The sequence below is a fragment of the Mesoplodon mirus genome, assembly GCF_964341445.2.
Source record: "Mesoplodon mirus genome assembly, chromosome: 17".
Classification (NCBI taxonomy): domain Eukaryota; kingdom Metazoa; phylum Chordata; class Mammalia; order Artiodactyla; family Ziphiidae; genus Mesoplodon; species Mesoplodon mirus.
In genome coordinates this window covers 9,626,159-9,640,958 of record NC_138993.1, presented here as the reverse complement: position 1 = coordinate 9,640,958, position 14,800 = coordinate 9,626,159, and the positions used below count along the sequence as shown (strand labels likewise).

The 14,800-nt window shown below is 39.6% G+C and overlaps 1 protein-coding gene across 8 annotated transcripts in view; it reads left to right on the top strand.

Annotated features, from left to right (window-relative positions):
- Nucleotides 1–14,800, top strand: part of STARD13 (StAR related lipid transfer domain containing 13) — a 337,847-nt gene that overhangs the window by 240,787 nt on the left and 82,260 nt on the right. For all 8 annotated transcript variants that reach the window (XM_082602001.1, XM_082601998.1, XM_082601996.1 and 5 more), the window contains one exon: nucleotides 13,669–13,740. Coding sequence is in view for 5 of the 8 variants with exons in the window: in XM_082601998.1 (XP_082458124.1) it covers nucleotides 13,669–13,740 (72 nt within the window). In the remaining 3 variants the exon portion in view is untranslated. The remainder of the gene's footprint in view (nucleotides 1–13,668; nucleotides 13,741–14,800) is intronic.

The following is a 14,800-nucleotide window of genomic DNA, read 5'->3' as shown; positions in this document are numbered from 1 at the left end:
AAATTAAGGCAGAGAGAATGGAGGTGGGCCAATAGAAGTCGGAGAAATACATTTAAGAGGGAAACTAAGCAGGTCTTGGGGTTGAGTTTGTGAGAATATGAGGAATTCAGGAGAGGAAGGAGTCTAGGAAGACCAGTTGTCAGACTCTTGGAACTGGACTCAGTTTATTCACTGATTTAACCAGATGCTTCTCATATAACAGAGTGTCATCTGAGGCAGTGTTCTTTAAACTGAGGATAATGAAGTCAGTTAATGGGTATACCCAGCAATTTTTAATAGAAGAGAACAGAGCAGAATTATGTCAGATGGCATTGCATATATATAAAGAGCTATTATTGTTTTGTGAAACTTTGTTTCAGTCTCTGAGTATGAGTGTGTATGTACATGCTCACAACTATTAGTAGTATATTTATTTCTAAAGACTGTGGTCAAAACATTTGAAAGTCTTATGATATTCTTTTGCTATGCTCATGTCTGGTTATTTTCAAGTATGAATGAATATATCCCAATGAGGTTTGTTGATCTTAAAAAGGGAGAGTGATTCCTTTGTGAAAAAACAGGAAAAGCTTTTCACGCTGTTATTCTTCCAAGACTAAATCTTGCAGTAATCTCTGGACTAGGAATTCCCAAGGATTCCATGCAGAGGGAAGGGAAAGGGATCGGGCCCGTAGGAATGACTCTCCCAGTCCGTGCTGGGACTGTGTCAAATGCCCTGTCCTTCAGAAAACATAGGCAACATTGAGATCTACAAAGACAGTGCTGCCCAAGGATATAAAACCTTATTTTTTACAGGGTTTTACTGTTTGCAAAGTACATTCACAATACATGTTCCCATATTTACAATAGCCCTGTGACTTCAGAGGGAACTCATGTATCTGAAAAATGTTTTAGGTGTTTATTGGCCTGTAAATATTTAAAACTATAAATATTGAATATTTTCCTCTTAATATAGCCCTTCACTCTTTTAGTCAACATTCATTTGCGAAGCTCTGGGCTAAGAACTGGACATGCAAAGATACAGCCTGTTTTCCAATCTGGTAATGTGTACCTGCAATATTATAATTTAAGAGGATATAAAAATCCACATATTTATTTAAGGATGCTTGCAGTTTTACCTGTGATATGTTTACAGAATATATGTGCACCTATATATGTGTGTGTGTGTGTGTGTGTGTGTGTGTGTGTGACAGAGAGAAAGAAATTATTTATCTCACCAAGTTCCAAAATCAAAAATTGATCGTCTACAGGGAACAAAGCAGGAAAAAGCTGGCCCTTTTTTAAGCCTCCAAAGGTGCATAAAGTTTTTGCTTTCTTGGGCTAAATGGGAGTACTTTAGTGGTAAAATAAGTGAATCAGAATTTGATGAAAGCTATGTAGCCTCAGCAAATAAAGTGCCTATATAGGGGCCTCCCTGGTGGTGCAGTGGTTGAGAGTCCGCCTGCCGATGCAGGGGATACGGGTTCGTGCCCCGGTCTGGGAGGATCCCATATGCCGCGGAGCGGCTGGGCCCGTGAGCCATGGCCGCTGGGCCTGCGCGTCCGGAGCCTGTGCTCCGCAACGGGAGAGGCCACAACAGTGAGAGGCCCGCATACCGCAAAAAAAAAAAAATAAAAAAAAAAAAAAAAAAAAAATAAAGTGCCTATATAATAATATTTGCATACAAAGAAGTTCCCAGGCCTAAGCTCTTTCTAAAAACCCTGGGTTAAGGACCTTTAGTTTATACATTAACCTAAGCAAGACAGACTTTATCTCAATTAAAATGTGTGTGTGTGTGTGTGTGTGTGTGTTTGTGTGTGTGTGAATATGTACTCACCGGTCCTCGTTTTGGAAAAACAAAAGGTTCAAAGAGGACTGCTTTCTAAATTCTCTCTTCACCATTGGATGTAATGTGAGCAGTCATGAAGCGTTCATTATAATCATTTTAAGCATAAGAGCAAAATATTTCTTTGCTTTTAGATGTAAATGGTTGAAGTATCTGAATGGTATTTAAACTATTCAGTAGTTTCCTAGTTGCCTCCTCACAAAGCAGATCCCTGAAAATACACCTGGGATGTTTTGAATAGCGGGAATGACCTTGAGAGGAAGCCTATCTGGGAAACTCGTGCTCTCTTGAGGCCAATGACCTTGGGCTCCACATTAACTCTCAACTTCTCCCCATCCTCAATCCACAGGAAGCCCATATCCCTTGCTCAAGGTTTACTTATTTGTTCTTTTTTTTTTTTTAACATGGAAAAATAATCTTCTGACAGCATTTCCCTTAATGAAGGCTACATGTCTGATACAGATTTCTTTCCCAGGCCTCTGATGTGTTTGGTATGTTTAAACATACCTTTGCCCTTGAGATCTTCACATACCAAGCACATGATTGCTAATATTTTACTTATTAACTGGTAAGCACATCATAAACTATAATCACAACTACTGTCTTCCCCAATCTGGTGTTCATATCCTGAAAGTAGCAGCTGGTGGAGGCTCTTACTACCATTTTCAAAGTGTCACATTTCATTTATGATTCTCATTACATCTTGTTGAACAGCATTGTATGGTGCAAAGCATGGCTTCTTGCGATACAACATTATTTAACAGAAAGAGTCTAATGAAATCTTCTATAGAATGAAAAAATGAATTGCCTGTTGGATTCTTCTTGTAAGGAGAATCTTTGTGAAGGGTGGGTATTTGGCCCCAGGCCCTCCTGTAGGCATGCTGAAATTAATCTATCCAAGGTCATGAGGTAATGAGGGGTGGAGTCAGTGCTTCTAACCACTGTAAGCCATGTTACCTCTTACATCCAGTTAGTCTGGTATGCCTTCAGATAAAGGAACGTTTTCTAAACAAATTGACAGGCTCTTTTTAAAAACTTAATTCATAAAACTAAGTATGCGCATACAACAAGAGAAGAAACTTGTTTTATTTAAGTAATAGGTATGCCATTAGTTAAGAGCAAAAGGAAACCAGAACGTATCTTCATTTTGAACTCTCCTTTAAGGCAAAGCATTAACCCTGCACAAAAATAAAATTGTTTTGTTCTAAAGAGATTCACTCTTGGTGAATTTGCTAGTTTTCGAATTTGGGTCACATTTTGCTCTTGATTATTGAAAAGGTTTTAGGAGTCTTGTAGACTCCAAATATTCATCTAGTCATTAAAACAAGTTGGGGAGTTTTTCTTTATTTGGTCTAGTTTATTTGTTTTGTTTTGTTTTTTTTAAGTGTAACCTTGAAACTGCAGCAACACCCTTTAGAAAATGCTAATTACATAAAGTTTTGAAATTCATCTTGGAAATTATCTAAATACATATATAGGAGGTCAAAGACAAGCAGAACAGCTGTTACATAAAATCTCCACTTTCAAAATACCAAGAAGGAAGAGGTGGGAACATGGTCCAAGATCTAACCTCAACTTTGAACTTCCTGACTTGTGTTAGTTTAAGATATCCCTGTAGCATCATTTAAACATAGTTCTGGTGTATGAATAAACTTCCACTTGGAATTTCCTTTTTGAAGTCTGCTGAGAATATAAATCAAAGCCATATGAGATGCATCTTAATCCAGAATGTAAAATAATATGAGAAATATCAACCCAGAAGTACGTTTACCAGGATGCACATTCTGGCAAAATTCTTTATTTAGAATGAAAGCCTCCAGAGAATTGGATTTATTATTTTTAACCTATGATTGTGGAAACCTAAACTGATAAAAGAAGGTGCTTTTTAAAATAATAGCAGTGGGAATGTTATTCAGCCAAGTAGAATGTTTGAGAAGGACATCTGTTGGCATGGAAAGAGGTTCAAAATGCATTGTCAAGTGAAAAAGCAGATTGCAATTTTATTTAAAGATTATATAAAAAGGGTAGTATACTTGGCTTAGATACATGTACACATCTTCCTAATAAAAGAATGAGAGATTACATATATGCCAACAAAATGTTACTCGATCTCCAGATGATAGAATGAAAGTGATTTTTCTTTCTTTTTTCCTTCTTTCTTTCTTTCAGGTGTTTCAAATCTTAGGTTTAGATTTTGATTCTCTTCTGTTTGATTTCATTTAAGAAGAAATTTTAAGTCACTTTTATCTCTTATTCAATTCTGTTCTTAAGGGGAATAATTCTTTTATACCTGAATTCAGTGAGTATTTGGGCAAACATATTAGTCAAGACCATCATTAATAAAAATTGTTATATGCTCAAAGCTAGTCAGGTAATTAAATTACATTTATATTGTACAAGAGTTAGAGTTGCCTAGACACCCATTTAGAAGTAGTCATGTGTTTACATGACACATAGTTCTGCCATTTCCTACTATGTTCTTAAAATCTGGAGAGATCCAATTAAGATTTTATAACAATAATTACTGAGGCCCAAAGAATTCTTTAAAATTAGAAATTATCTACTATCTACAAATTGAACTATTTGAAGATTTTAAAACTTTTATCATGTTTTAAACTTTAAAACTTTTTTATAGCTTATATAACTTTTTAAAACCAATTTCATTGCATTCATGATATATTTATGGGGTGCTTTAGTTGACTTAATATCAGTAGGCCATGTGGTAGATAACAGTGTGACACAAATCAATAATGTATCACTGTGTTTGATGAAAAAGGGGTGTTCCAGCATACAGGTTGTTTTCCATCTCTTCAGTTGGGAGTTTAATCTCCCCCCACCTTAAATCAGATAAAGCTATTTCAACTACCTGTATTAATTTTAAATTGCTCTCTGTAAGGGATATATAATGTCAGTGTCTATTAATGATTTGCAAAATAGAAATCCCAATATTTAGAGAGTGAACCTCTAAACTCAGTGGTCTCTTTGGCCTTGAAGAACATGGAGAAAAATGAATCCATAGCTGAAGACCTAATAAAAACTTAATTTCTTGAATCTGCCCTGATTTTCTGGGATAAGTGATGTATCTTTAGAAAATCATTCACAGAACCAATGCCACTGTATAAAAGTAGAAAGCATTCCAGAAAACTGGCAAGGACACATTGAAAAATTATCATTAAATATTTTATGCCAGGGCTTCCCTGGTGGCGCAGTGGTTGAGAGTACACCTGCCGATGCAGGGGACACGGGTTCGTGCTCCAGTCCGGGAAGATCCCACATGCCGTGGAGCGGCTGGGCCCGTGAGCCATGGCCGCTGAGCCTGCGCATCCAGAGCCTGTGCTCCACAACGGGAGAGGCCACAACAGTGAGAGGCCCACGTACCGCCACAAAAAAAAAAAAAAAATTTATCCCAGTAAATATTTTTAAATAAAACACACACACATACACCATGAAGTTTTTATGTATAGTCAGATAGTAAAATTACACTTGAGTTGTGCACATCTTATCTTGGGATTAAATTAAGCAAACATGAGTTTTGACTGATCCAGGTATTAGAGTTGCTAAAAATTAAATGCACAAAGCCTTGAGTTGAGAGTCAGAAGCTTTGGTGACGTTGTATCTTGCTGTGCCAGCCCTATGAGGAGTGAAAGACATGAATAGGGTCTGTAGGATTCTTGTAGTTATTTTATCCAGACAGATCTGTGCTCCTTCTGATGCCTGTGTGGAACAATTTTCCCTGATATCATGAAAGCTTCTGGTGTAATTGCAGTACCCACAATTATAAAAGAGTTGGGCTAAGCAGCTGGAATAGCAGATAAGCCTTTATAAGTATAGACATCCAGATATATCTGAAAATAGATATAGAAGGGGTTTTATTCCCTAAAGACATGAATAATTTTTTTTTAACATTTAAAGGGTAAGTCTTAAAGCAATATAGGATAGAAGAATACCTGTCCAAAGCCAAGATACCTGACTTCTTAGTGGTGGTAGGACTTGTCCAAAGCAGTTGCTCTTCCCTGGACAAAAAGTCATGGGCATGACACAGTGAATAGATAGGGACCCTTCTGATTCTGGCCATTTGGCTGACCTTGTGGAAGTTAGAGCTTCTGCTCCTGAGAGCCAGCATCAAGTTAGCTGCCATGGACTCTTATTCTTCACCTTTCCAATTGAAGCCAAAGAAGCCAAGTGAGAGAGAGAAGCCATCTCCAGAATCTTCATACCCTTGTCCCAAGAAAGGTTCCTCAAGATTCTATTATTTTGGTGGGTCAATATGGAGGTACCTTGGCCAAGGGTGGCAAATTGCAACCCTCTTTCTAATTGTCTGAATCAGTTCTGTGTTCCCCTACCTTGCATTTCAGTTACATAACTGACTCCATCCCCAAGAGTCTCTCGGGATTTAGTGGTAGGCAGTGGCTCCACAACCTCGCAAGGCTGGGGATGTTCATGTGCTTGTGTATGCATGCAGCCTCCCTGAGAGATACCGCAAGTGCCTGGTGGGAACAATCTGTACCAAATGAAAGGAGAGAATAAAGAGCTACCCTGCCTCATGGAAAACTGGAGTCAAAACAATCTGTTCAGAAACTATTTGGCTAGTAGAACATATATTTTCTGCTTTCTTTTTCTTTGAGATTGATTGCGGGGGTGTGGGGGAGAGGTTTGTGATCTTTGTTCTTGTTTTTATACTATTAGGAATATGGGCATGGAGGATAGTATTTCTGTTCCTTGTTCAGTTGCAACTGAACTTTCGATTTTCTGTGATGTAAGTATGTATGTGTAGGTGAGAGAAAAAGTGTGTGTGTTTGTAATGTGTGCACACACACTTGTGTGGATCCATGTGACAGATGGGCGTGAAAGAATTGTTTACATTTTAACATTTCATACAGGCCAGGTACTGTAGGCAGAGAAGCAGAATTCCAGGCAGAAATTATTATGGAGACTGATTGTGTTCCTTTCTGACACACTAACGGATATCCAGGAACAGCCTCAAGTTGAAATAAAAGTTTGTAGTGCATCCCTATGCTTCATCTATAAAAGGCACAGCTGGCAGCTGTGCTAAATTAGCTTAAGCTAGATTATGCCACTGTAACAAGTTGTCCCCCAAATTGTAGTGGCATAAGGCAACAGAAGTTTATTGCTTGCTCACATAACGTGTCAGCAGCTGCTCTGCTGTGGCTTTGTCCCCTGTGTCGTCATTCCAGGACCCAGGCTGAAGAATAGCCTCTGAGACATGGCAGCCTCATGGTCAAGGGAAGGGTAGGAGAGCTGGCAGAACTAGGTGATGGCTTTTGAAGAGTTTTGCTTGAAACTCGCATTCATTGCTTCTGCCCACGTTTCGTTGGCCAGAGTGGGTCATGTGGCCAAGCCGGACATCAGTGGGCTGAGAAAGCACATGCTTCCCAGTTGGATGAGAACTGCAAGTTCCCTGGCAGATGGAAAGAGCAGGGACTCATTAGGAACGTATTAGAGTGTGTGTGTGTTTTCATTATAAATTTATAATTATATAAAATATATAATTTTATTTAGAATTTTAAATTTATGGTTGTGTAAAATGTATGTAGAATTTGTTAAATATATTAAAATATATAATTTAATTTATAGTCACATTAAAAATTTAATAGTAAACAAATAATAAATTATATATATTATATGTTTTCCCCAAAAAGGCTGAAAAAGAGAGATTAAAAACAACCCTTGAGTGACTAAGAATAGACCTTCTATTTAGGTATAGAATTTGCTTGATTTTTTTTCACTCTAATAGAAATTAATTTTAAGTGGCTAGATTTGCTATGAATCCAGCTTGCAGAAGATACTTTACAACCTGAGAAATAAGGCTAGTGTTAAGAATTGGTGATGGAATAGTATGTCTCAGCATGTCTGTTACTCTTGCTTTCAGGAAAATAGTACACATAAACCCAGCCATGATTCTCCACCTTAACTGAGTACAATTAGGTGTCCTGAGGATATATACATCTTCCTATTTCTTTCTTCTATAGTTATATATTAGCTGAGTGCAGGATATTTTTCTACACATCAGAAAAAAGGTTGCCTTAAGTTATGGGGAGATAAAATGGATGTTTATCACTTGGTTCACTGATTTGAATGTGCAGAGATTAATAATCTTAAATTTCTAAAATAACTCATACTTTAATTCTATTAGTAACTTAGAATATCATGGAAATAAAATGTTATGCACATTAGAAAATAATTATACTTGGTATACATTTAAGACTTGTTCAGGCCTTTTACACATTGCAATAAATATATTATATAATTCAAAGAATGCAAAAAGATGTATCCTGTTGCCATGACATGGGATCTAAATCAAAGCCTGTTGTTACTACAAAACTTGGTGTTCCCTCCTGAACCTGTGCTGAGGGTTATAAAGCCCTCCCGGGAGAAGGATGATGGTGGTAGTGCATGGTCCTACATAATATTAATGCTTGCATCATTCTCGTCCACATATGGACAGAATGGATACTCTGGCACTGGTTTTGACAAATTTGGCCTAGCCTGTGGAATAAATACAGCCTATGGAATAAACACAGCTTCAATAAATAGGGACTTCACTTGAGAAATTTCATCTGAAAACAAAGGAGTCATTTGTCTGAAGAAGTTCGTGAATAATGAAGCTAACTCAGCCGTGCAAACCATCCTAAGCCGACAACCATGAGTCTGTTGAAATGTTAATACCTTGGATATGCTTTAATAGTGATAATTGCGTCAACTGCAGACATCTTGTGGTGGTTGAGTCACCCATAATCTTTCAGAAGCAGGATGCCCACCATGTCAGCCAGTTTAAATGAAAAAAACAAAACACTGTTCTCAAGCCCACTTTTCTAAATCACATGGAGATCCATGTTGTCTTTTTTCCCCAACTTCTCTTGAGTACTCTTAATGAACGTTTAAGAATGAACGTTAAGAATGTTTAAGACCTACTTAAATTGGAGCCAGTTTGTCCATCAAAATTCCAGGAGATTTGTAAGAAGAACATAAATACATATGCCTTAAACTTTCCACGGTAAACCAGGTTCCTTCTAGCCAGCTAATTTTGTGATGATAATAATACTTAATTTGGCCCTAATTTGAATTTTTGGTTTAGAAGAAGAATGTCCCTTAGAAAGAAGAGTATCCCTTTGGGTATTTAGAAAGAAGAGTATCCCTTTGGGTTAGCTATGGAAAAAGTATTTGCTATGCCGAGAATAATGTAAATTAAAAAAAAATGTATTTAAATGCTTAGGTAGGAGAACACACTGTTCCGAGCACTTTAGAAGCACCAGTTTAAAAATTCAGTGAGAGAGTAACAAGAAAGGAGGCCTGCAACCCTGGGCGGTAAATTTGCTGCGCTCAGTACAACTCCTTACTTGACTGAGGCCCTCTGGAGCCTTGTCCACCTGACTGTACAAACATCGGGTGATATTTCCTTAAAGGAACAGCTTGTAAATCTCTTTTAACTCACATAGGCTTCCAGCCTTCTCTACAATCAGACTGTGTTGATGAAGACCTACTGAACTGTTTCCTCTTGGCTACCTTGATGTTGTCAGCTCAATTGGCAGTATTCAAAAATTAGGTATTTATGGGCTTCCCTGGTGGCGCAGTGGTTGAGAGTCCGCCTGCCGATGCAGGGGACGTGGGTTTGTGCCCCGGTCCGGGAAGATCCCACATGCCGCGGAGCGGCTAGGCCCGTGAGCCATGGCCGCTGAACCTGTGCATCTGGAGCTTGTGCTCCACAATGGGAGAGGCCACAACAGTGAGAGGCCCGCGTACCGCAAAAAAAAAAAAAAAAAAAAAATTAGGTATTTAAAAAATAAGCATCATTCTCAAAACAAAGTTAATTTTCCATTTTTACCAACAATACCATGATATGGGAAAATATTCACAATGTATTTTGTTATATGCAGAAAGTAGTCAACCAAAGATATTACCATCACTACCAGTTTGACAAATAACATATATTGAATTATGTTAACTAATGGGACAATTGTGCCTTTCTGTATTTTTATAAGTTTTTAACACTGAGCACATGTAATTAAGATGTGATAATACTTTCTAAAACCAGTGTCACAGGCTATGGTAATTTCCACAGTGACTTCGTTCTCATGCCCTTTGATGTGCAGCCACTCGGGCACCCAATGAGACAGCCTCCCTCTGCTGTGTCTGTCTCTGGACAGAGATCCGATCATGGTCTAAGCATGTAGGAAAGGCAACTGAGGCAAAGTGAGTGACTCTCCCCCAAGTAGAATCACAGATATGTGATGGAAGAGCATGCCAAGTGCCAAACTATCTTCTTTATTTATCGATTGAAAAGGTTTGCTTGGCTTTTGTGCAGGTCAAGCTACCAATTGAAAAACTGAATATCTCCCTCTTCAACCAGTTGATTTCAGCCCCCAAACAACTGTTGACTTAATATCCCAAGACTCCTTGGTTTCCTTGGACTTAGGGGAATGGGTTCTCTTAAGGAGCAGGTCATCCATGTGGGTGGTGGTGATAGGGCCAAAGAATGTGGTTGGAGGGGACCAGGAGCGTCGGGCCCACCTAAACCATGTAGAAGAGGCTCTGTTATCCGAGTGAACGGGGAAGGATGTTGGGCAAGCAAAAACAGATGCTCACTCTAGAGTAAAATGGAAATGATTTTTATATATAATAATTACAAAAATTCTATTGAAATCCTATCATATCCAGAGGCAAACAGACTGAATTTTCTCCAGTTACAATGTGGTAACCATGGTCGATATCAGTAGGCCAGTCTGTCAAGGGCATTCTCTGGTTTCTCCCCACACTTAGGTTTGCTGCAGGAGACTTGCAGAAGGTTGGTGCTTTGCCTTTTAGCCCTGGAGATGCCACAGGGCCAGGTGTGGGTTGGAAATGGGGAACAAATAAAACTGTCAAAATGTGATTTGAATGGCCCTTAAAGCTTTTACATAATTTTGTGCTGGCTAAGCAAGAGCTCAGTGGAAAAGAGATTTTCACATTCTCCTCAAATGTCATTTAACTCTCATTATGTAGGCCTTGTGAAACATGACACTGGCAGTAATGATTCCTTCTTACTTCTCCAGGCATTTTGGCTGTTGCATGGGTAATACGCCCCCGGGAAAGCATTAGCATTTGGCTGACAGGTGTTAGTAGGGGCTGTGGGGAATCAGTAGGAATCGTAAGGCTCTTTTTATCTCCAACTCAACTTGATGGGCAAAGTCACGTTTGATAGTGGTTAATTGTGCTCCATTATTTTGTTTGTTTGCTTTGTCACTAGGTGGTTTTGCCCTTAAGAGTAGGGGGAATATGTTTGGGAAACATTTAAGAAATAGAACAGCAAGTTAGGTGTGGGGAGTGGCTGGGATGTGGCTTCTTCTCATTTATTATTTACTCATTGCAGCTTTTGTTGTCTTTTGCCTGAGAGACTTAAAAACAAAATGCCAACCCATTTTTAAAAATCAGCTTATTTGAGAGTTTGATTTACCTGGGTTCTGGTTAAGATTTGATTATTTATGTTTATGTATGGGTAGAGTTTCAGTTCATTATCTAGGTTACTCTTATGAAAAAAACAAAATGAAGTTATCTAGGGAGCCTTTTAAATAAAATCTCCTAGGCTAGCCTGAGCCCTCTTCCACTGCCCACCCAGAGTCTTCGTTTCAAAGAGAGTCTTCCCATGAGGACCCCTGCTGCCCACCTCTCCCCCAGCTCTCTGTCCTTACCACAGCATCTGGTGGAGTGTCCGCTCCCTTACAAGCTACTTCCTGCTCCCCTTTGAGCTTGCTGTGTGGCAGAGCTCCTGCCTTCCAAGTCGCCCCCATTTCTTCTTCGTGGTCTGTCTCTCTGGGGCTCTCCTGCTTAACAGTACATTTCAATAATAGTAAAAGCAATAATAAAATAGAAAAAGGCATACTATTCATGTAGTTCACATAACAGAATTCTGTGCTCCTCTCTGAGACTTGCTGACTCATAACTGTTTAGAGCATGTCTAGAAATTAGGTATTTTCTCATCACTAGCCACTGTAGTATGTTGGAGAAGAAAGCAAATCTGAAGCTTGAAATTTTAGAAGGCAACAGCCTATCTTTGACTTGGGAGTGACTCACATTTTCTCCACGTTACAGTCAGAATGTGCATTTCCTACTTCCCCTGAAGTACTTGCGCAGTTATCAAAGTGGAATCCTTCACATAAGGACTCTCAAATGAGAACTAAATAAAACTTTAGAGATGTACAGTAATTGCCCTTTGTACCTTCCAAAGGGAAAACCCAAGTTAGCCAATACAGTACAATCCAGCCAATTCATTTTGAACTGCACTTGTGGGTCTCACCCCTCCTCATAGAAATGCTTTTACTTCCAGCTTGGTGCCCCAGATATTTCTGAATGATGTGTACAAGGCAGGAAGGAGACCTATTAGGTCTGTGCTGGTAGTAAGTATGTAACAAAACCCTCATGTCAGAGAAAAAACCCAAGATTTAGAAATCATCAGTCTCTGGAATGACAGTGGATTAGGGGATGCCAAAAGAAGCAGGGACTCTGGGACAGGGGCCACCACAGGCCCTGTTTCCCTGGATTTAATAACATATCTCAACCCATATCCAACCAGATCAGTGGGACGGGGCTCTAGGCTTTTGCTCTTCCCTTTGGAGCCTGTGGATGTTCTGACCTTTGGTCTGTTTTCCTAACATAGACCAGATGGCTCTGTCACATTGAACATTATGCTGCAAAGACACTGAGCTTTCAACGTAGGTTGCAGTCTCTGGCCCACTGCTGATGCTAGCGTGGATCGTTTTTATGAAGTGATCCCAAGAACACCTGGTACTCTCCAACTTTGGCTACAGGGGAAAACGAACGTCAGAGTAAATGGAAATACAATGACCTGACCGGGCTCCCTCCCAACAGCAGAGGAAGAGGCCTGGGTAGAGACCTGTTATAATCGGCTGTTTAATTTTGTTTGGAGAAACTGGACTTTTGACAGATGAACTTCTTTTCCCCTGCATTCATATTTATCTAACAGAGTTGTGGTTGGGAAATGATCCAGGATTCACGAGGTCGAAAAGTGACCTGGTTCACATACTGTAGACTCTCCCCATCTCCCTCCCAAGTTCTCCAGGCAGGTGGTCCCGTGCACTCTTGGTATGTCCACACCAAAATTGGTCACCCAAAGGACATATCAACCTCTTGGGGTTGGCCCTCAGAGATTCTAGCAGCCCTGTCAAACACATGTCTCAATTCCAGATAACCAGCTTTACTGTTCCATGCTGCACTCTGCAGCTTGAAAATCATTAGAATGTGCTTGATGAATGCACATCTTATTACAAGGCATTTGGAATTAAAGCCATTAGTAAAATTAAAGAAATAGTAAAACATTGGATTTTTGTTAATACCTTTCTTCATGAGAAAAAACATTTTCACAAACTGCCCAGTTGTATTCGTTCTTTCATTATCTCCAGAGTAAAAGAATAAAGGAATGTAGAATAAATAGTCTTAGCTTTATCTTTGAAAGTTTAAAACAATTTATTTAAAAAAAATCATAAGGAAGTTTTTCCGCCTCCTCCTTAGTCCCCTGGTTCCCTAGTGTATAAATAAGACATTTTTCCCTCCCTGAAACCCAGCCTTTGTGTTCTGTAGTCTGTGGTTTTGCTATTACCCAAACACTTACGGATCAACATTGAAGACAATCTTAGTAGACACATAACAAGTACCTTTGTTATACCTGCTCACTTTATACCCATTTCTGGGTAGGTTACTTACACAGACTTACCTGAGAACGATTTTGCTTTGTAATAACATGCACAGTGCTCACCAGTTCCTCATTGATTGCTGAGGTAGAGACCAGTGGGTGGCCGCTGGACTCACACATTTCCCTTTGTTGTATTTTTCAGAAATTGAGGCCAAGGAAGCATGTGACTGGCTCCGTGCTGCCGGGTTTCCGCAGTACGCTCAGTTATATGAAGGTAAGTTGGGCTTGTCTTCTCTCTTTATAAAGAGAATAAATTCAAAATATGTCCTGTGGTGTGTTTTGACTTCCAAATCTTTCTCAACCATTTTTTCTCCTTGCTTTCTCCTTGCCTCCATCTTTGCAATGCCCAGGGCTTATACTGATGCCGGTTTAGGAGTGAGGCTTGCTTCCCTCCCTGCTTCTCCCTTCTTTACTTTTCGCTTTGCTCTTTCTACTTCTCATCTCTACCACCGATCCCAGCTCTGCCTTTTCCTTCCAGTGTTCTGCCATCAGCAGCTTTTCTGCACTTCCTTCCTTATCCTTCTCCGTGCTTTTTCGTCACTCTGTGTTTTCTTGAAAGTACAATAAATGAATTGTTGATAAATTTCCTAGAAATCACAAAACTAATTTATCTTGAGACTTTTCTTGAGTTCTGTTTACTTAACCTGAAAATGCTTAAGATGTAACATGGATCGGATGTTATTTTTCAGGGTTTTAAGTAAGGTGCTTCTATTGCCAGCATCATACTTACTTCCATTGATGTTTTGACAGTTAATAAACCTACTCACCTTTATCTTATTGATACCTAAAATTATAACCAAAGCATCTGCTTCCTGGATAGTTATATAGTGAATTAGTCAGGATCCCAGCAGTAAGCAGATGGCCTACTCAAGACAATCTGAGGGGGATTTATTTCTAAAAGTGTTCATTACAAAGATGTGGGCAGGGCATAGGAAACCACGACGAACAGTCCAGGAGTCCAGAGCTCGTAGCAGCAGAGCTGTCACTACCCTAGGCCCAAAGCCATAAATGGAGGGAGAGGGTCCAGAACCTAGAAGGAGAGAAGATCTCAGAGCAGGCCCTAGGAGTGGAGGACACAGCTGGTGATGGCAGCCTCCCCTGGAGACAACCAGGAGAGTGAATGCCCTGACCTCACACTCCTCCCTCCCTCTATCTCCAGCCAGGGCTTCCCATTGGCCAAACACAAAAGGAAGCAGAGGACGTGGATCCCCTTGAATGCCATCCACAGCTGATCCTGGGGCACAAAGCGGTTTACAGAAAAGTGGAGAGTGAAT